Raw genomic sequence first — 27,196 nt, forward strand, 5'->3', positions numbered from 1 at the left:
TGGCTGGAAAACGAAAGTGTGCTATAGGTTTCTTTTCCTTAAATATCGCTTTAGGAATTTGGCTCCTTTCACCTTAGTACAGAGTAAGAAATGGTCTCCCTTGCCCAACAGCAAGTTCTAGGATTTTTGTTCTCAAATAAAGCTGTATTCTCAAACTTTTCAGTATAGAATGTAAGAAAAGATTTTGTAAACAGCGTGCTACACAGCACCCTCCTCTCTGAGCCCTCTTGAAGACCGATTCAGAAAAGAAAGCACAGGCAATGAGTACAGTACCCCTCTAATGTCATTACTGATAAAGATTTATTGGTTTCATGTTGCAAGTTTTACTTGAAGGGTACTAGCCCTGTGTAATTATGACAGTTCGTACCAAACGCAATCTCCATAAAAGATGTTGTAATGGGCCCTAAGGTCCTTGTATAATTCCATATTTGATAGCCAAAACACAAATAAAAACTTTACAAGAATGATCCTGTTCATCTGACTTTTGCCTCAAAAGAGAGAGAGAGGAAGAGGAGGAGGAAGAGGAGGAAGAAGAAAAAATCTGTACTGCGTAAATGTTTCCACTCCCTTGGTAATTTTAAATCAGTGCCGTGTTTGACGTTCGTCTTGCTGTCGTGGACGTGGTCTGAAATTCAAAAGGCATAGTTATTGCTTTGCTTTGGTACACTCTGCAATAGATTGAAACAAGGAAGACGTACGCCAGCCTTCGTACACTCCAAGCCCCGCTTACACTGAGTTACGAGAGAGGAAAATTACAGACACGGAATGAAGGGTTGAGACCCAGTTTATCTTTAATCCTCTGGGGTAAGCTATGAAACAAGCGATCTGAAGAGTGAATACTCAGTGTCGTGAGCGATGTGCAGAAGTTTACAATAATATGGGCACAAAATAGATTGTCGCCTCTAGTACATTAGGGCCATTAGAATTTCTTGGATACCTACTTGCATGAAGTTACCACAGGTTCATAGCAGACTTTGCCATTTAACACCTACAGAGCCTAAAGCTTCCAAAATGCCTATCTGGCCTGTACATATTTCATTAAAAATAAACTCTATATAATAAATAAATATATAAAATAAATAAAATGTTGCCTTTGGAATCTCTATAAATAAATTTAACCTTTTTTCTTTTTTCTTTTTTTCTTTTTTTTTCCTCTTTTCTTCTTTCTTTTTTTTTTCTTTTAAACTAAGAGGTCTTTGCTTTGAGTTCACTGTATGATATCAGTGAGAATGAGCTGACAGTCTTTTCAGTGAGACTGCGCCCTCCACGCCTGTGGAGAGGCGTGCTCCTTGAGCAGGCCACCAGCCAAAAATCCTGATGAGTTGAAGTATGGCAGCTGTGCTGATATAGGATGAAGTTCAACTGATCAAAAATGTAAAAGCATGTCTATTTCCCAGCATGCATCAGGCCGTTGTCCTCTTGGCGCGCTGCTGTCCCCCTCGCCTCACCCGCTCAGGTACTCACACCCTCTCACACAGCCTCTCCCCTGCTTTCACAATAAATCAAGCAAGTGGCCCCAGGCAGCCCTCCAGGAGGACCAGCCCCTAAGAGCGGAGCAGATCAGCAAGTCCCCATCCAAGCTTCCCTCATACATATGCATGCGACAAAGTTTGCCAACAGTGGAGCTGAGGTGAAGGCCCTGCTAATCAATAAGAACCCACGGCAGGGAAGCATTGATAGTGGTTATGTTCTAAGGGCTCAAGTGAAGACACTGTCTTTGTCAACTTTGGCTTAGAATATCCTTATATAGTTCAGGTACTCTGTCGGGGTCCACTGGTCTAGGTAAAAAGTGTGTAAATTTCTGGTGCCGTTTAGTCCTGGTCCCTTCTCTTGGAGTCCCATCCTTATTTAATGCAACATAGTATCTCCTTCCGGTGTCCACGTGTTTGTACAGGTTGGAAGAATAGGTGTTGTACCAATTCTCTTCAAACTGTTCTCGGAATACACACTCTTGTGTTAGTTTTTCCTGTCAAGAAAAGAAGAAAGGAAATAAATACATGGTAAAATGTAGCTGCCTCATCAAGAAGCAATAGTCCCCATTGTTATATGCAAGTTCAGTCCCTTTTATCCTAGAAACTTTAGACCAGAATACTTTTAAGCTTCCTTTTTTCTGAATTTTTTAAATATTTGCATATGCATAATGAGATATGTAGGATAAGGGACCAATATCTAAACACAAATTTCACTTATGTTTCAAATATACCATCTATGCACAGCCCAAAGGTAACCTTACATCATATGTTTTCATTAAAATTCTCACAATATGGAATTTTCCACTTGGGACATCATGTTAATGCTGAAAAGAAATGTTTACATGTGGGGACATTTCAGAGTTCAGACTTCCAAATCAAAGATGCTTGAGCCATGTAAGCCTAATTTAAAAAATAATTTTTTATGTTAAACTTTATTATTAAAAAAATTGCAAGTAAAACAGAAATCACACGAGGAAACTAATGAAAAACGACATGATTCCGTGAACTTCTATATGGTTAGATTTACTATCAGTATGGAAGAAGCTACACGGTTTCACGCTGGATTTTATACTTCTACTATCAAATAAATTTTATATACTTAACCACCACCAAAAATTAAAAATTCATTTTAACTACTTCAATGCATTTTTCAAAAACTGTTTTAACTCTGTCAGGTTATTAATGACATTTGAATTTCTTATTCAAGATGGCTAAACCGCAAAAGAGACTAAACATTTTAGAGATTGGGAGAAAATCATAATACTGAATTTTTTTAGACAATATTCACACTAATTTTTCACAATTCAATGTAGAAATGTCAAGGACAAAGTCAAGAAGAAGGCAGCACCTTGAGGAATATGAAAACATCCAATCTGCTGACAATGTCTGGCCGCGGTCTCGTGGGTCCCTTCCACGTCAATCATATGTTCAAAGGACAATTGGCCCAGGGAGCCATTCTCATTTTCGCCACAGTATTTGGATAGTAGCCTCTCTGGTAGGGAACTTGCCCAAGTGGAGACTCTAAGAGCCACCTCACTGTCAATACATTTTTATAAAGTACTCGCTATAGACAATGCTGCCTGCAGTGTTAACGGTGAGCCGCACGGTGAGGCACCCGGCTGCACAGATTACTCTACGGCCTCCCCACTCCAGCTTCCTCGACCCTTTAACATTATGAGCTCAAAATTTACGGAACAGCCGTTTCTAAAATCCCTAGGAGAGCCAGGCGGTGGGGAGTGTGCCTTTAATCCTGTTCTCTGTAGGCAGAGGCAAGTGGATCTCTGTAGGCAGAGGCAAGTTCAGCCTGGTCTACAGAGTAAGTTCCAAGACAGCCACAGCTGTCTTAAAGACAGACAGACAGACAGACAGACAGACAGACAGACAGACAGACAGACAAATCCCTGGGAGAATTCTTCACCAAATCTGTGACTATTCAAGTCCCTTTACATAAAAACGATGTGCTTGCCTAGAACCTACTACACCCTCCCTCCGACTTTAAACTATCTCCGGATAGCTAAGGATACCTGACACAGAGTAAACGCAGTGTAAGCCGTTTCATAGCATCATCGAAGACGCAGATTCTTGAACTATGGGGTGTGGTCCCACTGGGATTGTGCAACTGAACATGGGGGTCACAAAAAGAATTGGCAACCAGAGGTCTCCAAATGTGCAAAAACCAAGACTAATTGAAACTCAAATTCAAATTAAATCTGAGGCGCTTCTGGCAGCGCTCGCCCACGTTGTGTCACAGGGCTTCACTGCAGCCTTGCGCTGAACACCACATCGCGCATGCTCTGTACTGCTCACGCTGTTCGCCACACAGTCAGCCAACATGCCTGAAGCACCTTGGCTCAGACTTGGGACTGTTAAGTACGATGAACTGTAACGTTTTCACCATACATAAAAACTTTTCTGCTCTTGTAAAAGCAAAACCATTTAATCATGAGAAACAAAGACTTTACATATTTTCCACCTTAACGTGTAAGTTTTTCAAATTAGAACATCTTTGGATTATATTATATTATATTAGAATGATTGATTTTACAAATTGTTTATTTGAGTTTCATAAAATCTGAGTTGCTGACCTGAGTTTTTATTAAAAGATAAATTTTGGCTTGAGATTAGAATAGAATTTCCAACCATTTGTGAAATGACCTAAACACACTTCTGAGATTTTTGTACTATGTATTTATGCAAGCAGCATTCTGAGCACAGACCATTAAAAACCAAAATCTTGGTCAACTCTGAAAAGCACTGAAAGATCACTGCACAATAAATATTCATCAAGATTTAATTCTCTGCGCAAACATAAACAAGCCCATCGGCTTCACTGGCACACAAACTGGTTTCATCTTGACATACAGGCCAAAGAACTGTTTCAAAATGTCTTGTGATTTATTATTAGCAAGTGCTCGATTGATGCACCTGCTTTATCTACCTGTACACCCAGGAGCACAAGGCATCCGTGAGTGGGGCGAGTGGAAAGCCCTGGTTCAGGGAACAGAGACGAGAGGACTGTGTGTGGAGGGTTTTCCATCCATGGTGGGGAGATCTTCAGCAGTGCCCTGGGGGTCAGGAGGGATCGCCATAAAGCTTTCTGTCTTGACAAGGGGAATACTTCCAAACACAGTAAAATAAAAACAAGTCCCCTAGCCCCCTAGTTCTTGAATTTAAGTAGGAGAAGCACACCCTTATTTCCTAAGCCAGACTCAGGTGCCGAGATGCCAAGATGAAAGCTAGTCTCAGTTTTACATTCCCACCCTAAGAAAAGCTCTCTGCCTTCTTCAGTATCTTGCCCTTCCTCTCTCCCTGAGCTCTGTGACCTCACAATGTGGAGATCATGCTGTCAGGTCAGCCATGACCAGAAATGATGCATCGGTCACATCCTAGAGGTATGACCACACTCTGGGGTGAAGGGTGTGTACCAAAGCTGTCCCTGGTGAAGGGAGGAAAAGGGACTGTCCACCTCTGGCGGCTATCACCACACGACTGAAACCTTTCAAATCAACACCTTTCTAGCTAGTTATTTTAAAACTAAGAGTGCACTCACATCCGTTCTGCTGGGCATCTGCTGGCTGCTGTCCAAGTGGGAAGGAGCGCTGGTCCTGGCTGGACACTACTCCAGATGCAGCACTGTCATGGTGAAGAACAGTGAGGATGGCACCTCACACTCTCCCTACAGCCACACTCTGGAACTGACTGCAACCTCACCAAAGTGACAGGTGCGTGGGCAAGAAGGACATCACCAAAGGCCAAAGATGAAGGCTTTCGCGAAAGTGTATGACCACCATCGCCTCACATCGCCTCATACCTCCCCCAGAGAACCATGCAACTGTCTCCTTGGACAAAACTGTCACCACAAGGATGTCTTCAGAGGCCAGCTCTGAAACGCAAGACCAGATAGGAGGCCAAGGTCAACTCTGAGACACAAGACAGGCAGGAACAAATGGTTCTTCTAGAAGCGTAAGTTTTAGGTGTATTTCTGTTTCCATCATTAAAAATCGGGGAGGGGTGACTTTTAAAAAATAATTGCTTTCCCCTTTCCACTTGGCACCTTAACTAAGTGAAAAGAAGAAAGAAGCCAGACCCGTGGGTCCTGCCATCACAGGTCTCACCAGTGGCAGACTCAAGCTATTTCGAGTGTGTGTCAGTTGTATGAGGACCAAGCGTGGACTGGCTTTCTCATCAGTTTCTCAAACATGTTACAATCCGTGTTTCCAGAGTGCCATGCAAAGATGATGTACGGGAATATATGTGCAGTTTCCATACAGTACTAGGAATACATAAGAGATGAGCATGGGCAGATCTGGGTATGTCAAGGGGGCTTCTAAAACGAATCCCTTACAGATACTGAGGGACAGCTGGTATCAAAGCCAGTTAAGAGCGTATTCTCCTCTATATTCTCCAGTATACTTTACATATCACCAAAACACTGCTGCCCTTCTGTATTCACATAGTAACCATATGACTTAAGACATAAGTTTAGGAAAAGCCCACTGGATAGATTCATCTTTTCCTACTATTAGAAAGCCAAGAGGGCTGAAGAGCAAAGGACAGAGTTTTATAACCCAATCAGCAGTCCAACGGTAAGTCATGCTTTGCCTTGTCCTTTTGGTTTTTATTTACATGTCTTTGGGGGGCTAGTGTCATGGCCCATGTGTGGAGGTCAGAAAACAGTTTTCATTCTCACTATCCACCATGTGGGTCCAGGAGACTAGACTCGGGTGGTCAGCCTTGGTAGCAAGAGCCTTTACCCACGGAGCCCATCTTACTGGCCCCTGATCTCTTTCTTAAACCAAAGGCCTGAAACATCAGGGAATAGCTCTTACCAGCTTCCTCCTAAGTACTCTTCCAAGTGGCCAAAAAAGCACCAGCAATGTTTTTGATATTGTTTAAGTTTGGTTATTTGGGTTTCATGATGTTGGAGGTCAATTGCTGGGCCTTGGACATCCTAGACAAGAGAGCCCCCTCAGCTCTGAGGTTTCAACAAAAGTATCCCACCCCATTAGACAAACATGTATTGTGTAAGTTAAAACAAGGGAGTAAAAGGGTCAACCCACCCAAACCGGATTCATGGAGACAAAATGAGCGGCAGGAAGTGAGCCCGGAATACCACCTGCACATGGGCTGCTCCCACTAGTAGCTGAGGAAGCTTGCCCTCGAAGGAGCATGTGGTGCACAGTAAAGGGCAATCCTCCACTCTTTGCCTGGAAATCTAGAAGGGGCTACTGGGCAAATGCAGCCACTGCTGCACTGAGGAGATGGCCTGAGTCTGATGGTTTCCCGCTCATCTCTATGAAAGTCCTTGAGACACAACCAAAGGGTGAGTCCAAGCCCTCACACAGTCAGTAGTTCAGGCTTTACTTCCCTCTGTGTAACAGAAATGGAATCAAAATGTAGAACTGTTTGCCAAGACTCCAGTTTTGGAAAAGATGGCACAGGGAGATGGGAAGTATAGATTCAGATTAAGGGTTCTTTCTCTCCCCTGGAAATTATAGCGTCAGACCAACATTGCAAACTAAATCTTTATTTTAAAAATATAGGATGATTTCTCCTTATTGGGAGCAGCTCCTGCCCCCTTTGCCCTTGGGCACATGACTGCATGGAGCCTTTCTTATGGCAGAGACAGGTCAGCCGCTAAGGAGAAGGCTTGTCTCAGACCTCAGCTTCACTCCTCACTCACTGAGGAGACACTACAGTCATTTATGTTCTTCCCCAAGTCTCATGGCCTTGTCTTTCAAAGCTTAGGCCAAAATAGGCAGCCAGCCCTAACTGAAAATCTAAGAGGCTTCTAGTGCCTGAATTTTGGGGAGATGGTATTGACCCTCATGAAGTTTTATATTTCAGAATGTTTCATCCTTTCTCACTAGGAATGCTCCACTGAGCAGGTGTGGCAGTGTGCACCTTTAATCACAGCACTAGGGAGGCAGAGGCAGGAGGAGCTCTATGAGTTCAAGGCCAGCCTGATCTACAGGTGAGTTCAATGACAGCCAGAACTGTTACATAGTGAAACAATGTCTCAGAAAGAAAAGTAAGAAAGAAATCTCTACAAATACTCCACAAAAACTTTTGACCCTAAGAATTTCCAACCTTTATTACAGATGCTCAATCTGTAGTGAGGACTCTGAAGACCAAGAGCACCCCTGATATTATGAGGGACCTCTCATCAGAACCTCTCAGAAATGGAGCAAATGGAACACAGCTTGTGTTATTTTCCAGTTAAATGAGGGGGGCAGTAAGTCCAAAGGTAGGGTGATGCATCCCCTTCTGGACCACGGCCTCTTGTCACTATGGTGGTGAAGGCATGGACGCAGGACATTTCCAGAAGCCCTACTCAGCCACTTCCTACTCAGGACCTGGCTCTGCTTCTTGCTGACAGCCCGGGGCTCCCCCAGCTTTGTTCACATGTGAGACATGGGGTACCATTTCCCAAAAGGCCGCCAACCCCTAGGGATGTCACCTGAGGAAAGAGCTGGTGACAACAGGATATGTTCAGGAAAGGAGCACAAACTCTTCCCTTTGTAAAACCATGTGGAACTTTAAACACACCATTAGTTTTGCAGGAGAAAGAGGAGAGGAAATGAAAGCAAAGAGCATGAACAAATTTCTACATGGCCAGAAGATTCCTCCTGCACTTTTTAAAACTATGAAAAAGTCCTTCAAAACGCAAGGTAAGCTAAGAAGAGGAGCTGACATTTGCACAGCTGAGACGGCGTGGCTCTCTCCCTCACAGGCTGCTTAGGGTTGTTTATATACAACAGAACTTTCTGGGCAACCCAGAAAACATGGTGTTTGCTCAACTTTAAAACAGTCCGACCCCTCAGACAACATTTCCTGGCGGCCAGATCAGCGGTATCTTCAGCTAAGTGACGGAGGCTGGCCGGACACTAACACCAGCGGTGCCCCCCCCCCCCGACTGCTGTCATCACACCGGCTAGACCGCTCCATCAAGCAGATTGCCATCAAAATGAAGATTTCCATTGAAAATAAAAGACTACGGCACTTCTCTATGCCACGTACATATCACAAATGGCTTCTCCCTTTCAGCGGGGATTATGTCACTGCGCAATCTTTGTTTTAGATAGACTAGCAAGATTTCTAGTTCATTTCTTCATGAGCACACTTCACTTCTAAGTGATGAATATTTAGTTGAGGCAAATATTTTAAGTTATGTATTTCTATTCCAAAATTATCTTTAATTAAAAATAGATAAACAAATGCAAATTGGAACACTAGAAAAAAATGTATTAACCTGTCTCTTTATATGCGCGCAGAAGGGGAGCGTGGGCCTTCAAATAAACTATACACTTTTTAGAATTATAGGACGCAGATGTTTTAAAGCTCACCACATGTTTCCAATGCAGACAGTTTATAGAGTATTCCACTATAAAGTGATCAATTCTTGTTTTATTGTATTTCCATGTTTTAAATTTTTTTAGATTATTTAACTATAGCTGTTTATGGCATACCTATCTTTGAACTATTGGATTTTATCACTGGACTTGGGTGGAGAATGTGGATTTAATTCAAAAGTCTACTAACGTCCAGGCTTTGGAACAAAATCTGGTGAATGTTAGCAGCTATGGAAACCTCTTTTCATTTTATGTCATCAAATTCTGAGCAATGGGAAAAACTAAAATTAAAACTTCAAAACTTTTACCATTCCTGTTTAAAACAAAGCATGAGATGCTACAGTGAAAATCACGGCACAGTCCAGAGAACGCCTAAGCACCTTTAAGACACAGGCTTACCTCGAGACCAATCTAAAAAATTAGACAACGTGAAGCTAGGTACCCCACACAGCCTTACTACGCTCAAATCTCTGCTGCTTTAAAAGAAAGAGAGATGTTACAGTGTTTGAAACAGAATAATAGCTCTTGTTGAGAGAGAGAGAGAGAGAGAGAGAGAGAGAGAGAGAGAGAGAGAGAGGTTACAGCATTTGAAACAGAATAATAGCTCTTGTGGCAAACAGACAGACTTGCCTGGCATTGTGCTATTTTAAAACATGGTTTCCACATGAATGTGCGGCATAGTTCTAACCACGCTATGTAAATGACGGCATTTACTCAACTCAATGGTCCCTTAAACAGCTGGCTGCTAGGATATAAACCACCAGAGCAGGGAAAGGCATGACAAGGACTTAATTGCAAAGCTCCTGAACGTTTCCGGAGTTAATGACTTAGCTGTAGTCATTCATTCTCATATCTACTGTTTGTTAGTTGAGGTATTTAAACCTCCCCTAACCACAATGACTCTTTCTCATTAATAATACAGCAGTAAAGCCTTAATGGGAGCTGTTGCAGGGACCAGGGTGATTAAATATAACGACAAAAGGATCATTAATAAGAAGCCAGGTCTTTTAACTGCTCTCTCCTGGGACAAATCTCCACCTAGAAAGAAAGCAACACGCAGAAAGAAGAGAGGGAGAGCACCTCCTCTTGTGTCGTCAGATGCTCCGATTCAGATCCAACCCCTTGTGCCCACAACACACCTAAAACCTAAGTCTAGTTTCTCCAAACCTCTAAATCCCCATCATTCTGGATGGACCTTCCTGGACCAAATTCCTGACCATCTCTGTTACCTCTGGAATTAGGGGAACAATGGACTTGGTGGCATGCAGGTCAACGTAAAGAGCCAATTTTTCATTTTGCCTTATCAAAAGAGATCAGAAATACATGAGGAAGGAGAAGAATGGGGAGACTGTTGACCAATGAGTATAAACCACAGATAGGGAGCAAGAAGTCAGATGGTCAGACAGTCCGAATATACTGTAGATTTGAAAAAGCAAGAAGCAAGGGTCTTGATGCTTTACCACCAGAAAGGATCGTGCTTGAGATACATGTTTGTTTTACCTGATTTAAACATGGCACAATGGCAGTACAGAAAGGACAGTGGGGGAGTTCTTAGCATGTTCAAAGTCCTGGGTTTAAACTCAATTACACACAAAATAAATAATAATAAAACAGATAGCACACAATATATTTATGGTAACCCTTAAATGTGTACAATTTGTATTCTTTTATGTATTGATTAAAATATAAATGTAAGCCAAGCGCAGGAATCTACACCTACAATGACAGTCACCTGGGAAACAACTGAGGTGAAGGCACGGCTTCCGCCAAAGAGTTCTGGGTCAACCTGGACACTACAATGAGAGTCCCATCTCAAAGCGTTTAATTAAAGCTTAGTGAAGTAAAAGATTAAAAGATTCGTGTGTTTTAATTCTATCAAATACATATAAAATTAAAAATTACTATGATCTCTGCATTCTTCCCATACCTAAAAAAAGAAAGAAAAAGGTAATAAACCTTGTACTGTCCAGCATTAAACTCTCCAGAGCAAGTAGAAAGCCCCACCCTGACCAACAAGCTATTTGCAATTGGTACCTGCTGGGAGAGGGAAAGGAGGTTTCTCCGATGAAGCGAACCTAGGTATAACAACCACCCTCCAGGGCAGCAGGCCCCATGTCCATAAGTAGTTTCCCAACACAAAACAGACTCCATGATTTCTGTGTGTTTTTCTTCCTTTTTTTTTTTTTTTTTTTTTTGCTATGGTTTGATGTATTTTTGTCTTGTGGGGTTTTGGGTTTTGTTTGGCTTTGCTTTCTTTGTTTTTCTGGGTTGTGCTGAGAGAAGGAGAAAGAGGTAAGGAAGTCTGTAGGATCTGGAATTATTTGGGGGAGGGGAAAGAATATGGTCAGAACATATTTTATGAAATTTTTTAAAAATAATTTTAAATTGTAATTTTAAAAAACAAAACAAAAAACAAAAATAAACCTTCTCCTCAGAATCAAGTTACTCCAGTATTTAGGAAGCAGTCAAGGTCCTAGTCTGACTCTGGATACAAGCATACATGTATACAGAGACACTGAACGCACATACGCACACAAACACACACTCATCTTCCATGTGTCGGGCTCGCCCGCCATGTGGCAATGAATAAGCTGCCAAGGACAGATCTGCTCTGCCAAATAGGATGAGTGAGATTGTACGGGGGCCTTCCTTGGGAGCTGCTTATAAAAAATGAATCTTTGTTTAGCAAATCACACAGCTCATAAACTTTCTGCACATTTTCGAGGAGGTGTTCGCACGGAGACAGCCTCGCTCCACACAACAGAGAGTGTGAATTTAGAAATTTTAGTTTTTGCTTTAAGGAGCGTTTAGACAAGCGAATGCACAGCGGAAGCGATCCTAATTCTTCTATAAACACGCCTGTAGGAAAAAGTTGATCAATTTTTGTTTTCTAAGATCTTTGAACACTAAGTTGAAAAACAAATCACAGGACAGATTTTTCACCGGAGACTACACCTGGTATGAGGAATGACATCATTCAATGACCACCTAAAACACACAAAAGATATGTAAAGGCTACACACACATCAGCGAAATGTTCTTGGTGAGAAGCGAGCCCAGGTGCCCTTGCAGGGCCAGGTTGATGGACAGGGAAGAAAAACAAAGCTAAGAGGCTGAGAGGTGAGAGGAAGAAAGAAAGATTCAAGGAGGACACTAGACAAAGACAGATGAATCCAACAACTACTTGGTTTCTGTGATAACCATCAGATATTTTGCTGGAAGGTAGACTCAAAAAATGAAAAATGAAGAGGCTTTCCAAGATAAACAAAGCAGTTTAAATTCAACACACGGTCTGCAGAAATAAAAGGAAAGGGCTTGAAAGATCAGCAGATTTGATGACAACGTAAGCCCAAAGATAAATTCTGAAGAACTAAAAAAATACACAGAATTTCTCCCAGCAGAGGCGTGCACCTTCCAGAAACATGCTGGCATGGAGCTGACCAATGAGGCTTCAACTTATTTCTCTGTAAAAGACGGGCATTATGCAAAGAAACTTCTAAGGCCCAGTACTGGGGATTGAAACCAGTGCCTCCCAGAATGCTAGGTGCAAGCTCCACCAGCCATACCTACACCCCAGCTTGGAAAGACCCCTCTGAGTCTAAGACTCTAATGATGGAGTCTTAGGAACACCAGAATGCTTTCACGATAACGCTGAAGGAACGTAATAAACAGGAAATGAAGAGAAACCGCCAAGGGACTAGAAAACAGACAAAGCAACCAAATAAAATGTGCTGCCTCAAGTGTCCATTGGAGGAGGGGGTGCTGTAGCCCAGAAGCGCTGGCTGAAAGCAGTCTGGAGAATGGGGCTGCTACCTCAGAGATGAGCCAAGGGCAGAAAAGAAGGTAGCCGCTTTGTCACAAAGAACACACCAGATTTTTCCCAGGACAGCTTGTGACTGCTGGGACTTCCCATGCATGTTCCATCTTCTTTCCACACTAGCCTCAAGGAACAAGGCTCCCAAAGGAGCTGTCCTCCTGGCCCATGAACCTCCCTGTAGCATGAACTTCCTAAGAGAACTTAAACCCATGAGAGAGTAAAAGGTTAGCAATATGTAAGTGTGGGTGTGTGTGCACAAGGCATAGAAAAGAGACCACCAAAGAGATTTGAAGATGCCAAGGACCCCAGGTCATTCTGCAGGATCTCCATGGGACGCTTGGATTTTCCAGCACCTCTAACTGGAGACTGGGCACCTCTGGCACCACCATCCCAACCATACTCACAGAGAATCCTCCTCAGAAGGGAAGGGAAGGGAGCCTGGCATTCTCTCTGCTCCTTGAATCCCTAGCTCCTCATTTCCACAGTGCTCAAGTCAGTCCAGTTCCTTTGGAACCAAATCCTTCTACCCAGCCTCATTTGTGACATATCAATGGCTGTCCTTATCTCCGCACTTGCAGGACTGTGTCTGATTCTCATGGGACCCCTCTGTCTTCTATAGAATAACTAAGCCTACATCCAGATCTGGTTGGTGCTCCTAGCACTAACTAGTCACCCTATTATTCCAAGACCCAAACACATACTCTTACAGGGACCTTTTTTTGGGGGGGGAGGTCTATTCCCTTAGACTTCCATATAACAGTTCATCATCAAAGACAGACAGGACAGGAACTCAATCAGGGAAGGAACCTGGAGACAGGGAGTGATGCAGAGGCCATGGAGGAAGGAGTGCTGGTCGCTGGCTTGATCCTCAAGGCTTTCTCAGCCTACTTTTCTTCTTTAAAAAAAAAAAATTACTCTTCTCTTGCACAATATATCCAAACCACAGTTTCCCTTCCCTCCACTCCTAATTTCCCCACCACAGACCTCATTTTCCCCCCAGATCCACTCCTCTGTTTCCTTTCAGAAAAGAGCAGGCCTCCCCCAGACAAACATGGTATAACAAGTTACAATAAGACTGGGCACAAATTTTTTTATCAATGCTGCACAAGGCAGCCCAGTGGGAGAAAAAGGGTCCTGAGAGCAGGCAAGAGAGTCAGGAACACCCTCCTCCCACTGTTAGGAAGCCATGGGGCCTTTTTTAAGTGTGCTGTATTGAGCAATGTTGCAAGATATTTGGTTACACTGTGTAAAGATAAGTCACCCTGACTGGTTTAACAACAAGCTGACCATCTAGTAGCTAGGCATCATTTCGAGCCACAGAGGAAGCTGGAAAGGAGAAGGGAGAAGATGCCAGGGGAAGCAGAGGAAGCAGCATGGGCAATACCAAGTAAACGTTACTGAGCCATGTAAAAGAATATAGATTTAAAAGCATGGGTTAATTTAAGTTATAAGAGCTAGTTAGAAACAAGCCTAAGTTATTGGCCAACCTTTCATAATTGATAGTATATTTCTGTGTCAATATTTGTGGGCTGGTGCCCTCCCCCCAAAAAAAAGTTCATCTACAGAGCAAGGTGCCTATAATTCCAGCACTTGAGAGGCGGGAAGATTGTTATGAGTTTGAAGTTAACCTGTCTCAAAACAAATAAGCAAGCAAATAAGTAAAAATTTTAAATAAATTAAACAGTACTTTAACCCAGAAAGAAAAAATGATGGTAGTTATTCTGGTTACTCTGGGAGTCCAGTGTCTTCACCAGCACATAAATATTTTAAAAATATCACAAAGAAATTTACAAAGTAAATTAAATCCCTTATGAAAGAAATGTCTTTATTTAAGTAGATAAAATAATAATAGCTACATATGAGAATAAACTATTGGGCAAGGTAGATGACTTGGTTGATAAAAGTTCTTGTCATGTAAGCATGAGGAACCTGAGTTTAGTCCCCAGCATCCATGTGACAGACAGGCATGACATACCCTACCACTGCAAAGACAGAAAGAGAAGGATTCCTGACGCTTGCTGGGTAGCGGTCTAGCCAAATCAGGGAGGTCCAAGTACAATGAGAGATCCTGTCTACAAACTAAAATGGAAATCAATAAAGACGACACCAACGTCAAACTGTGTGTGTGCACATTACTAAACTAACATTCCTTTAAAATTGCTGTTTAGAACATCTTTAAACACTGGTGTTATGGCTGATGTTTAAAGAATAATTTGACTAAGTCACGAGTCTTAACCTCAGAATTCAACTTTTGAGAAACACAAGGTATCTATCATGTCTTCCATGCAGCCAGAAGCATCCAAGGGCACAGACACAGTACCTCCACATGGTTCTTGAGGGACATGAGGGAACAAGTGCTCGGCTGGTCACATCACAGGCCTTATCTCTTCCCATAGTCAAAACAGTGCTATTGAGTCACTATCATTAGCGCTTGCCATAGGCCTCCACTCAGGTTAAGAACGTTGCCTAAGAGTTAATGGGCAGTTGACAGTTGCAGAGGGAGTCACTTTCTCCAGGGGTATAACCACTGGGAGGAGGTCATGCTCCCGTGAATAAATGTCCCATCCATGCTCATACAACTAACTCTACTAAACTCGGGAGGTCACGTAAAATATGGGCATAAGAAAGAGACATGTTGGGAAAGAGAAAGAGTTCAGCAGAGTGGAAGGGGAACAAGAGAGGATAATGGGATAAATATGATCCGATATCTTATATGCACGCGTGAAACTGTCAAAGAGTGAATGAATGAATGGATGAATGAATGAATGAATGATAGAACATGACCCCTATTTGCAGAGCTGGTGAACAGCAACACTAAGACTCTAAGCCTTAGGTTTCCATTCCTCTGAGCTTAATATCCACATTCTAGATGCTCGTAAATGAAAGCAAAGAAAGACCAGAGTCTCCCAAAAAGCACAGCAAATAGAAATCAGTTTGAAAGATACAAGCAAGAAAGAAACAAGCCCACTTAGCATAACTGGGCTACAGTGTGTGAAACACTAATGTGGGAAATGAAAGGACGGCGGGAACAGGAAGGAAGGGAAGGGGAGATGAGGAGGAAGGTGGGAGAACGAGGAGAAACCCAGAGCTTCCTTCAGGTGGCTGTAGGTGACATGAGAAAGGCCGGTGCCATAGGGCAGCCAGGCAGGCTGCAGTCACCTGGCAATCACATGTGCCACGAGGAGAGGGGTGTCCTTGGAATGACCTTGGCCAGCCAGTTCTTTGAATGCTGGATTGACTTTCCAGCACTTCCTTATAAAGGACACACAATGGGATTTTCAGTGAATAAGTTTTCCAAAACTGATTAAGAGAGAATCGACTGCTGTCTGGATTTTAAGCATTTATATAAAGTAAAAAGATGACAGCTCTAAGTGGATCCTTTATAGCCAGTGCCATAACCCTGCGGTCCTGGGGAAACCCTCCGCAGCAAGGGCTGTCGAGAATGCAGGCTTTTTTTTTTTTTTCAGTTAGTTGTCACAGTGCCTCTGAGGCACACCAGGCCAACAGGCTGACTAGTGATGTTTTCTCACAACTTCAAGGTGGTTCCTCCTGGAGGCACAGCAGGGACATGTGGCCCAGCACTTCAGAGGCCGCCCCAGGGCAATGGCTCCCACTTGACTCTAGTAGAGTTCATTTTTTGTGAGGCTTGAAGGTGTTCCCTGGAGGGGCCACAGGATCACACAGAGGCAACATTCTTCAAGTAGCTGTGATGCTGACAGGGAGGACCATCCAAAATGCAACAAGGAGCCTCTGGCACCAGCTGAGATACGTGGAGAGAGGAATCAGGGCGCAGCTGGCAGCCGCCATTTCCAGTTCCTACAGCCAAGTCCCTCAGCCTCTGCTAGGAATGCTTGTTTCTCTCAACCTCCTCTGCCACATCGTCTCCTACAGCTAAACTTCCTCCTGCAAAAACTGCAAGAGCTTTTTACATCTAACTGTATCAGAACACTTAGTATACCAAATCATAATTCTTTTTGGTTTTGTTGTTTGTTAGTTAGTTTGTGGGCACACCTATGTTGTAGCACGGGTGTGGAGGCCAGAGAAAAACTTGTAAGAATCAGTTCTCTCCTGCCCCGCGTGCTCCAGGGATTAAATGCAGTCTGCAAGGCTTGCCAGCAAGTGCCTTTCCCAGCTGACCCATCTCGCCAGCCCATACACTCTTGGTTTACAGGTCTGTTTCCTGAGCAAAGGTGTAGGTTCCGCCTATCACCCACACGGCAAAGTACAAACATGGCCACACTTGTGATCTGGACTTAGTGTCCGTAAGGCCTCCCAGAACACTGAACCACTGCTCCTGGGGAAACACAGGGGGAGGTTCCTATGAGCCTCCGCCACATCACTTCTGTCCCCGACCAACACATGTTATGTGTGTTTCTATTTAAGACACTTACTTAATGCGCACTGTAGCCTCGTGACCACCTGACCCAGCCAACGTCACCAAAATCAAGCCTTGAGGAAGCGGCTCTGAAGCAGACGTTTGCCTCACAGAACATGTCATACACAGCCATTAGCGTGAGGCAGCTCCTCGGCCCTTGCTAGGGACATTCTATGAGGCAAGATCATCAACGAAAGGCACAGAATTAAAAAATGCACAGCACTAAACAGATGCCCTGAAGAGAGAGGCCTGTGGCAAGAAGGCAGGACTTGACCTTTGACCTCAGCTAGGAATGGAATATGGAGGAGACTCGCTGCTTTTCCTCCTGCTCTGCACACGCCTGCAAACAGGCATGAAAGTGAGACAAATGTAGATTTGGGGTTATAAGCAAAATTCAGTTCCACTGAAGTAGCAGGCAGGCGTCAGCAGGGATAGGCTGTCGATAGTGTTTACTGAGTGTTGAAAGGGAGCCAGAAGGAAGGGGAGAAAGTGCAACCGATGTGTGCAGCCGAGCTTTGCACACCGGTGAATGTGTGTAAGTAAAGAGAAGTGTGAGAATGGAAGAGAGAGTATAGGAGGGAGGGAGGGAGGGAGGGAGGGAGGGAGGGAGGGAGGATATGAATAGGAGAAGATACACACAGACTGTGAATACAATGTACACTTGCACACTTAGTCAACACTATCCAGAAAACACTCTTGTAGTCAAATACTGTGTCAACTCTTTTAGTTCCAAATGGCTACTTAGAAATCAAATGCCAGGAAGAAAGGAAGTGCAGGAAGGTAGAGAGAAGGAAGGGGTGAGAAAGAAAAAAAAATGTTCAGGAATACACACCTAAGTTCTGTCCTGACCTCCTCCAGGCATTTTCCTTGTCATTACTCCTTAAACAATAACAGTGCAGCAACTATTGTCACAGTTCGTGCCCTGTGGCATTTGTCACAAGCCATCGAGAGATGGCTTAAAATTACAGTGTCTGTGGGTCCTGTCCAAACGCTAGGTCATTTTAACTAAAGGACCTGAACATCCAAGGATTCTGGCATCCACAGAAGGTCCTGGAACCAAACCCCCATGAAAAGGATGGAGGACTGTATTTGCATCCAAAATGACCTCCAATACTATATGGTACTGCTCCCAGGCCAGGACAAATAGGGAAAGGAAAAGACCGACTTGGTCCAACACAGTAGGTTTGCATGAAGAGAACACGAAAGACCATCACTGGGTCTCACAATAATTCAAATGGGAAGAGGTTGGGAGGAAAATCAAGACATAGCTCATATCCATCACCTCAAGTGAAACAGCAAGGCTGAACCAGGGCTGACAAGGACCTAGCCACAGGGAGAAGACATCACTGAAGTAACATCAGCCATCACATGAGACCAACCACACCAGTTTGGGTCCTACTGTTGTCACGGGGCTATTTTAACATAAAGACATCTTGGATTTCAGTTGTCAAAGTGGCGTAAGCATAAGGGATTCATACCTAGTTTCATGGTTGTATGTACACATAGTAAAAATAAAATCAATATGAATTTCTTAGGATCTGAGATATAATCATCCCTGAGTACCCAAGTTCACATCTGTAGCCAAGTAATCACAGATTAATTTTATTGTTATTGTTGTTGTTTGTTTTATTTTTGTTTTCCAAGTCAGGGTTTCTCTGTGGTTTTGGAGCCTGTCCTGGAACTAGCTCTTGTAGACCAGGCTGGGCTCGAACTCACGGAGATCTGCCTGCCTCTGCCTCCAAAACCCTGGGATTAAAGGCATGCGCCACCACTGCCAGGCTCAAGATCAATTTTTTTTAACCTGTATCTGTACCAAATATATACAAACATTTTTTCTTGTCATTGTTCACTAAACACAATTCAAACATTTTTCCAAAGAATGCTGGACTGTGTTAGATATTCTGGACAACTGCACTTCTATAAACTGTATCAAGTGCAATAATCTGAAAGTGACTGATGTCTACAGAGCATATGCACAGGTTCAAAGCAGGTTATGCTAGTTTATATAAGGAGACAGATACCATTATCTGTGGGTGTCCTGGAAACAAAGCCTCCACATGGAACAATGTATTTCATGGGGTTTTGTGGTTTGTTGCTGTTGTTACTTTGTAAAGAGCTGGATCTGTTCCTCAGTTCTGGGACAGATGTGACCACAGGGTTCCCTACACTGATCCTATAATACAAAAACATCACACAACAAATTATCTGGCCCATATGTCTCTATTCAGAATCAACAAGCCCCCAGCTGGAATGTATTCAATTAAAAAAACATGTATGTTCACTGAAATCCATCGTACCTTGGTTACAGGTTATACAAATTCTAAAAGCCCAGGGTCCAACTGTATCCTTGTAAATATAACCAAAGACACTAGCAAACACCTGTCTCAACAAGCTCCTGTGTCAGGATGCTGTAGGAATAGCCTCAAGGTGCTGGCCTGAATCCTCATTGCACCTACAAATTCTGGCCCTAAGAGCAAGTGCGGTAGATTCTTGATTTAAGTTTGGTACTTAAAAGAGGTGGCTGCCCTGGAGACCCTGGATATTATAAGTGCAATCGCCGCCTGATGCTCCAGCACACTAGGCTCTGTGTGTGAGGCTGGAGCAGGCTAAGAAATTGGGTCAGTGAACATTCACTACATGCCAAGTGCACACACACTGTGCGTGGCTGAGCCTCTGGGAAACGGAATGCTGATGGAGAGTCTCTGACTCCAGATTCTTCATCTAGTAAATGACCAATAAGAATGAAACGTGAGACCAGATATAAGCCAGGAACGCCAGCATTTCCCAGTCTGGTGCTGTCCCCCGGCTCACAGCTGCACGCCCACACTGTAGCTTCCTACATCAGCAGTTTAGGGAGTGCTACCTTTTTCCCCATGAGAGCCTCAGACACTTCCAGGCGTCTTGGAGCAGACCCATTTGTTTTCACAGCAATCTATAAGAATAGACCCTTGTTACAGTCCGTTATTCCTGAGACTTAAAGCCCCTTCATAATAACCAGATACTTTAGATCAAAGCCCTGAAACACTACCTGAGCCACAGCTTTAGTCTCTTTGAGATAAATAAAAATGACAAGGGAAAACTCATACTCCTGGTTGGGGGCACATGTATGTGCATACATGTAATCTAATGGTCTCTCTAAATTTCAATCAGACAGGATTTTCTAATATCAGGTGTTCTATGCCCTAACCTGTCATCCCACCCTTTGTTGAGACTTCTAGCCATCCCTCAGAATCCACTTTAAATGCTACAATACACATCTCCAAAGTCATTCTTTAAACGCCCCTCCGTGGCTCCAAGACATCTGAGCATTCTTCAATCACAGCAAATCTCACATTGCACCAAACTATTTACAAAGATGTTTCTCCTGCCAGATTCCGAGAGTCATTTCACGGCTGTGCACTTCATCACAGGACTAGACACCGAGTTGATATGAATGTCGATGAAAGACATGAGTGGAGGGGACACGCATAAATAGAGACTAAGCACAATACCCAAGTCACATCCAGAGTGAGAATTATTTAAACTCCCCTTTTAAGTGAATTGTGACACATTAGCAATACAGTATTTTAGATTTTTTTGTTTCTGGTTTCTAAATTCTCATAATAGTATCCTTTCTATTTTTCTAAGAAGTCTCGCCCATTTGCCTCTGTATCCTTTATTCTAGTCCTAGGGTGAACCTAAAACCAGAGGGGTGGGGGAGAGAGAAAGAGAGGAAAAGGGCACTTAACCCCCAAATACAAAAAGACATCACTACACGTCACGGTAATTCGTTTAACAAAAGTGACTCCTGTTTCCCAAACCTATTCACCTTCCTTTGTGATGACCCATCTTTTCAAAGCTTTTCTAACAACATCGTCACCTGTTTTTCTTTCCTTCCTTCAATCTCCTGGCAATCTGAATAGGTATTTTGGTCATTTCTCATTTCCATGACCACAGGGGTCAGAATAACCACAAAACCTAGTGGAAACCACGAGAGGGTCCAAAGGGAGCACTCCCTCTCCCTCACTCTCGAGATCTCCCATATGAGGTGCGGACCAAAGGGAAAACCCTGCTGCCCAGGGAGGTTGCCTCCCAGCTCTGCCTAGTGGAGGAGAAACGATCTTGCTGCACAAACATTTTTGTGGGGGAAAGAAAGCATCAGAGGCAAGACAGAGAAGGCTTAGGGAGTACAAACTCCGGGATTCTAGAGGTCCATCTAGAGAGCAAGCCTCAACCCAAGCATCAAGCTCATGTTCTTCTTCTTGGAGACGAGGCAAACAGAAGAAACAGAACAGGAGCCTGGCCATGCCTTCACCTCTAGCTTTGCTCCAACCACAGCTGCATCCTTTGGGCTATATGCACCAGGACGACACAGGCACCGTCCAATGAGGCATAAGAATGAGAGCAAGGTTCCTCCTACAGCTAGAATTTGGAGGACATACTGACACCACAAAGGTGGAGTTACAAGATCTATACCTGTACAGCTTGAAGGAGAGACAGAAACCAATCACGATGCGACTCGTTTCACTCTGAGGAGCATTTACTGAGCACCTCCAACCTCAAGGGCCACTGCTATGCAATGTGTAACACTAGGAAGTAAAATATGTTTAGGCCCTTTGGATCCTCTAAAGGAAACACGCTGGACCATCCTAAAAGTTGTACTGTTGTTTGTCTAATGATGGAATCATAAACTAGTATTTATGAGACTCCAAGAAAAAAATACAGACACCCAACTGGAATAAGCAGAACTATAATGGGAGCTTGAGGAAGGTTTTACATAAGAGGGAATATTTCCACTGGTCCTTAAAGAATGCTACGTCATCAAGAGGAGAAGGTGAGCAAAGGAATCTCAGAAAATAATCAACTTTCCCACATGCATGAGTGACACTTGATGACACATCTGGGGAACAATGAAGAGATTCAAATGACATGCAGAAATTGATACCAAAGATGGCACCGGAGAGCAAAGTTTTCAGGAAGCAAAGGGCAGCAGGCTTCTAGGTAAGCTCTGGAGAGATCCCAGGGAAGGGATCCTAAGATCAAGGTGTGAAGGTAATTCCACCATCACTGTGGAGAAGGGGCTAATGCTGGGAGGTGCTGAGGCAGGGGAACATAGGAAAGCATTCAGTCCTAAGGGTAGTCTCCAAACCTGAAGGTACCTGATCCAGGAGATGGTATGTGCCCCTTGCTTTTCCCTCACTGGGATTCATAATTGAAGCTGTCAGCTGACTGTGGCCACAGGGAAGGTGGGTGGAAGTCTACTGTTTAGTTTGTTTAGGTTTTGGTTGGGATTCTTGTTGTTTACAGGGAGGGTCTCACTGTGTAGCCCTGTCTAACCTGGAACTGTAAACCTCAAACTTACAGCCTGAGTGCTGGGATTAAAGGTGTGTGCCATCATACCCATCTAGTACTTAGGATTTGTTTTGGTTGGTTTTGGGTTTTGGTTTAATGTTTTGGTGGACTATTTGTTTTTAATAAAAGAAAGTGTTTAATTGGGCTTGCAGCTCCAGAAGGTTGGAGTCCATGATGGTGGACCGAAGGTATCTTTGGGAGGAACATTTGAGAATTTACAACTCAATAACATGACCTGTCTATGTAGATCAGGTAGGTGGGCCTCCAATTTGCAAAAACCCTCTTGCCTCGCCCTTCTGAGGGCCGGGATTATCACCATATGCTACCACACCCAACAAACCTACTTCTAACCACTTACTGTATGTTTGCAAGAAGCCCTAGAGGAGGCAGCTGGGATTGACAAAGCTTTCACAGTCTGGGCTCAATTCCCTGCAATATTGTCCTAGTCAGAGTACTTCCCACCCTGTTCCAGGCTCTGTACTAGCACTAGGGTGCATGCAGGCAAGGAGACAACCACAGTGAGAGAGAATGACTCCAGAAGTCACTGAAAACATCCAGATGAAAACTCAAGCCAGAGCAAAATCCTACAGGCAACACTGTTGAACCTGGAGTTGGATGCGCTCCTCCTCATCAGCCAATAAACCTCAGGAGCGTCATCTGTCAGTCTAGAAATTGGTCAGCTGGGGCGGACATTCCAGAAGGGCATACAAGGCAATCCTTGGAGCAAGGATCAAATGGTACAGCCTAGACATGAACTAATTCATTCATTACATTCTACAGAAATACTTACTTGGATGCATATTTTATCTTAGGGTATATATAAACTATAACTTCTATATATAACCTAAAATAATTTAAAATTCATATCTTGAGATGAATACTCATTGAAGGAAAAGCTACCTTTTTAGGTAGGAATGTGTGCTCAGAGAAGTTTGGAGACCATTGCAATAACATGGTACCCACCAGGGATTGTGTTTCATGCCTATAATCTCAGTGCTCAGGAAGACACTGCAGGACTCCATGTGTTCAAAGTTATCCTGGACTATATAATGAGACCCTGTCTCCAAATAAGCAAATAACAATAAAGAAAGACATAAACCTATCATTCCTTCAACCCATTTAAGGGCAGAATTTACCTTCTATATACAACAAAAATGCACTGTATTGTATTCAACTGGGATTGACTTAATTAATTCTAGTGGCGTGTCGAAAATGAAAACAGTAAGAGCATGTCAAATGGAGAATGTCACTTTGCAACTTTTATTTTAAAACTTTTTATATCTAGGTATTACATATATATCTTTGCACTTAAAAGTACTAACAAAACTCATTTAGAAAATAAGTAATTTTACCTAGACCAAGAGCTGAATTTCAAAAGCTAAATTAAATTCTATAGCTAACAAACACTTTTAAATAATTTATTTTCTTTTTTGAGAAGCACTTCTAAAAAGTATTTAAATATCTAAAGCAATTAACCTGTAGTGAAAAATTCTTCCAAAATAGAAAAATCACATCCTATGATATTAAAAAATGGGTTATCAGCAGCCAAGAAATAGAACCAGCCTCATCAACACATGCATGGACAGAGCAAATGAGGCATGTGTTCACAGTGGAGTTATTTAGCTATAAAGAAGCATTGATGTGTCCTTTGCAGCAAAACAGATAGATCTGAAAATCATGCTAAACTAAATAAGGCAAATTTAGACAAAGAACATATTTTCTCATATGCAGAACATAGAGTCATGTGTGTGTGTGCGTATATGTGTGTACATGTGTTATGTGAGTATATATGTGCATGTGTGTATATATATTGTTTACATGCATGCATGTATGTGTGTGCTGTGTGCATGCTTGCATGTGTGCGTGTTTGTATATGTATGTGTACATGTGCATGTGTTGTGTGCATGTATGTATGTATATGTGCATGCATGCATGGACATAAGTATGTGTGTGTGCTCACATGTGTGTATATGATATATGTCATGAAGCTGAAGATATCTAAAGGGAAAGAGACAAAAAGAGATAATGCAGAGGAAAAAAGACAAGTAGCGCATGTTTTCTCTTGCATACAGAATCTGGATTTAACAGTATTTATCATACACACACGTGTATGACAGGAGACCTATGTAAGGGAAGAGAGGGAATGGGAAGAAGGGGAAAGACAAGGATGGGTAATGAAGGGGACATAAACAAAGTTTAACACACATAAAAATATAAGGAAACGTTCTTTTGTACACTAAAATTTAATTCTAAAAACTTTTAAGTGCATAATATATTCAAATCATACAGGACATAATAACCTTGTCATTTATAATACTGGGGTAAAACTTTGCACTACATGTGGGTATACATATTTTAAAAACAGGGTATGGGGCTAGAGAAATGGCTGGGCAGTTAAGAGCACTTGCTGGTTCACAACTATCTGTAACTCCAGTTCCAGAGGCTCTGACGCCCTTTTCAAATCTCTGAAGTCACTGCATACACATGGTGTACATACATACATGCAGACAAAACATTTATACAAAAAGTAAAAAAAAAATCTAAAAGACAAAACTTGGATATGGACAATAAAGAAGTGTATCTAGGGAAAGGTTGTCTTTCGATGCAGCTGAGAATCTCAGAACCTTTCCTCTTCTGGGTTTCCTTTAAATCTCAACTTTTTGTAAGCATCAATCCAAGTTTTCATAGCTCAAGTAACTTGGATTAAATGATCACTTGACCACCACCAACTACAATGAAAAACTCAAGGTTATTCTGTTCAAAACGTTACTGTTAAACTTAGTTCCACACGGGAACTATGGCCTATCTACCATATTCCTATGTTCAGGAAAAGCTAAACCCTGACTGTGTTCCATGCACTGTGATGGGCTCCTACGCTGGAACTGAAGAGATGCAAGAGGGTAAAACCAACCAGCTTCCTGTGGAGCAGAACCAGGGACAGCTATAGCCCAGGACCAGGCCCAGTTCCCATCAACTGGCAGATTCCAGCAAATGCTCCATCACCATCAGGACCTTCCAAGTTAGTAAGGATGGAAAGCAAGACTAGAGAGAAAGGAATTCATAACACTTGCAAATAACCACAAGGCTGCTGGATCCTATGTGCACACAAGACTGTCCGACAATAATTTCCACCTCCATCTCTCCTGCATAATGAAAATCTTATGTTATTCAGAGAAAGGGTTTAGACTCTCGCTGCGTGGCCTATTTCTAGCTTTAATTACAATGCCTGGCAAAGCTTGGGGACCATTTCGATTCATTTCAAAAATAGCTCCCCATTCAATACAAGATGATGGATTTTTCACACTTGTGAATCTTTATTTACTTGATAATGAAGATGGCTTGGCATATAAATAAAGCATTTTCTTGGCAACTCTGGTCTGGTGAAGATGCGGAGTTGCAACGAAAGAGCACGACTCAGAGATTTAAAAACTCCCATTTGACGTGCAGACTCAGTTTCTCTTCTTAGTCAACCTAGCGAACATACAGCTCAACTCGAAGGTGGGACATGGGGACTAACAAAGTGTGGGCCGCCACTTACTGATCCGTACAGCTCTCCCTTCTCATTCATGCCGAGGTAGAGTCCACTGTCCACGCCACGAATGCTGACCAGCCCAACCGCTATACTGATGAATTCCAGAATGCCTGTGAGATCAAGAGCAGACAGAGAGTTAGAGCCCAGAGTACGTCCCCAGAGCCACAGCATTCCCAGGGGCTCCAGAGAGGAAACTGGGCCCAGCTTCCGACTTGGAGCAGTTCATACAAGTTAAGACGTGTATGATGTTCCAACTAAACGCTCTCTTATCATCTTCAGACACTAAACTATCATAGTGGAACATGACTTACATAATAACTAATACAGCTTAAGAATTTTAGAACTCATAACTATATAAACACTGCAAATGATAAGTCTAATGAAACCAATATAATGAGCTAAGAGTGTACTTGGAGACAGAAATGACATATGTAAAATTAAGTATTTATGTATGGTTATCTTGCATTTGTACATACCATCCTCTGGGATTGGGAGAAAGAGACACACGCAACATGAATATTGTGTATATATAAGTGTGTATGTTAGTATATAAATGTATATGTATATGTGCACAAATAATTTTTTAAAATTCTATTGCCTTATGTCTCCAAAGATAATGTGTGGAATGTTAATTAAAGCTTCCATTGGCGTTGCAGAGAATGATCTAGCTCTCAATTGTATAACCTTATTGAGCTCCATTTGAAAAACTAAGGTACACACACACACACACACACACACACCTAAAATATTTGGGCTTCAACAGAGTATAGATTCTTTTTCTGTTACTATCTAAACCTCAAAGAAATAGTTAAGCAATTAAAATAGCCTAATATTCTGGAAGGGAAAATGTTGGTTTAAAAAAAATGCTCCTGATTAAAATAGGCACAGAATACTCTATCCCCGAAGTAAATCAATATAATGATCTCGCTCACTTCCTTGTTTTGCCTTGCTTACCTCACTAAAAATAACAGCACCTAAGCTGGGCATCAGTCCAGAATTTTATGACCACACATCAGCAGCTTCGGTCTCCGTGAGTCTACTGTTGCTTTAAGACGCTCATCCTGCCGGATACACAGATGCTGCTAATCATCTCTGTGCTTGGCCATGCTCCCACTTCGCTTATAAATTAAAGTAGTACACTTCTTGTAGGTCTTATATCAGCGCATACCAAATAATGAGCTCTTATTCTAACATATCTTTAATTATTGACAAAGTATACTTACATCTAAGAATGTAAAAGGAGGGGGGGGAAGTCTATGGAAAAAGGAATTTGTGTGTGCGTATGTGTGATATGTGTGTGTGCACGCGCTAAAGTGA

General features: G+C 42.6%; 1 protein-coding gene across 1 annotated transcript in view; it reads right to left on the minus strand.

Annotated features, from left to right (window-relative positions):
• Window positions 1-281: 281 nt before the first annotated feature.
• Fgf9 (fibroblast growth factor 9) overlaps window positions 282-27,196 on the minus strand; it is a 36,157-nt gene continuing 9,242 nt past the window's right edge. Inside the window, exons 2-3 of the mRNA XM_050152361.1 lie at window positions 25,886-25,989; window positions 282-1,966 (exon numbers count right to left, since the gene is read on the minus strand). Coding sequence (XP_050008318.1) covers window positions 1,721-1,966; window positions 25,886-25,989 — 350 coding nt within the window. The 3' untranslated portion in view covers window positions 282-1,720. The remainder of the gene's footprint in view (window positions 1,967-25,885; window positions 25,990-27,196) is intronic.

This window comes from Alexandromys fortis, unplaced genomic scaffold, assembly GCF_014885135.2.
Source record: "Alexandromys fortis isolate MF-2015 unplaced genomic scaffold, M_Fortis_MF-2015_v1.1 scaffold_75, whole genome shotgun sequence".
NCBI lineage: Eukaryota > Metazoa > Chordata > Mammalia > Rodentia > Cricetidae > Alexandromys > Alexandromys fortis.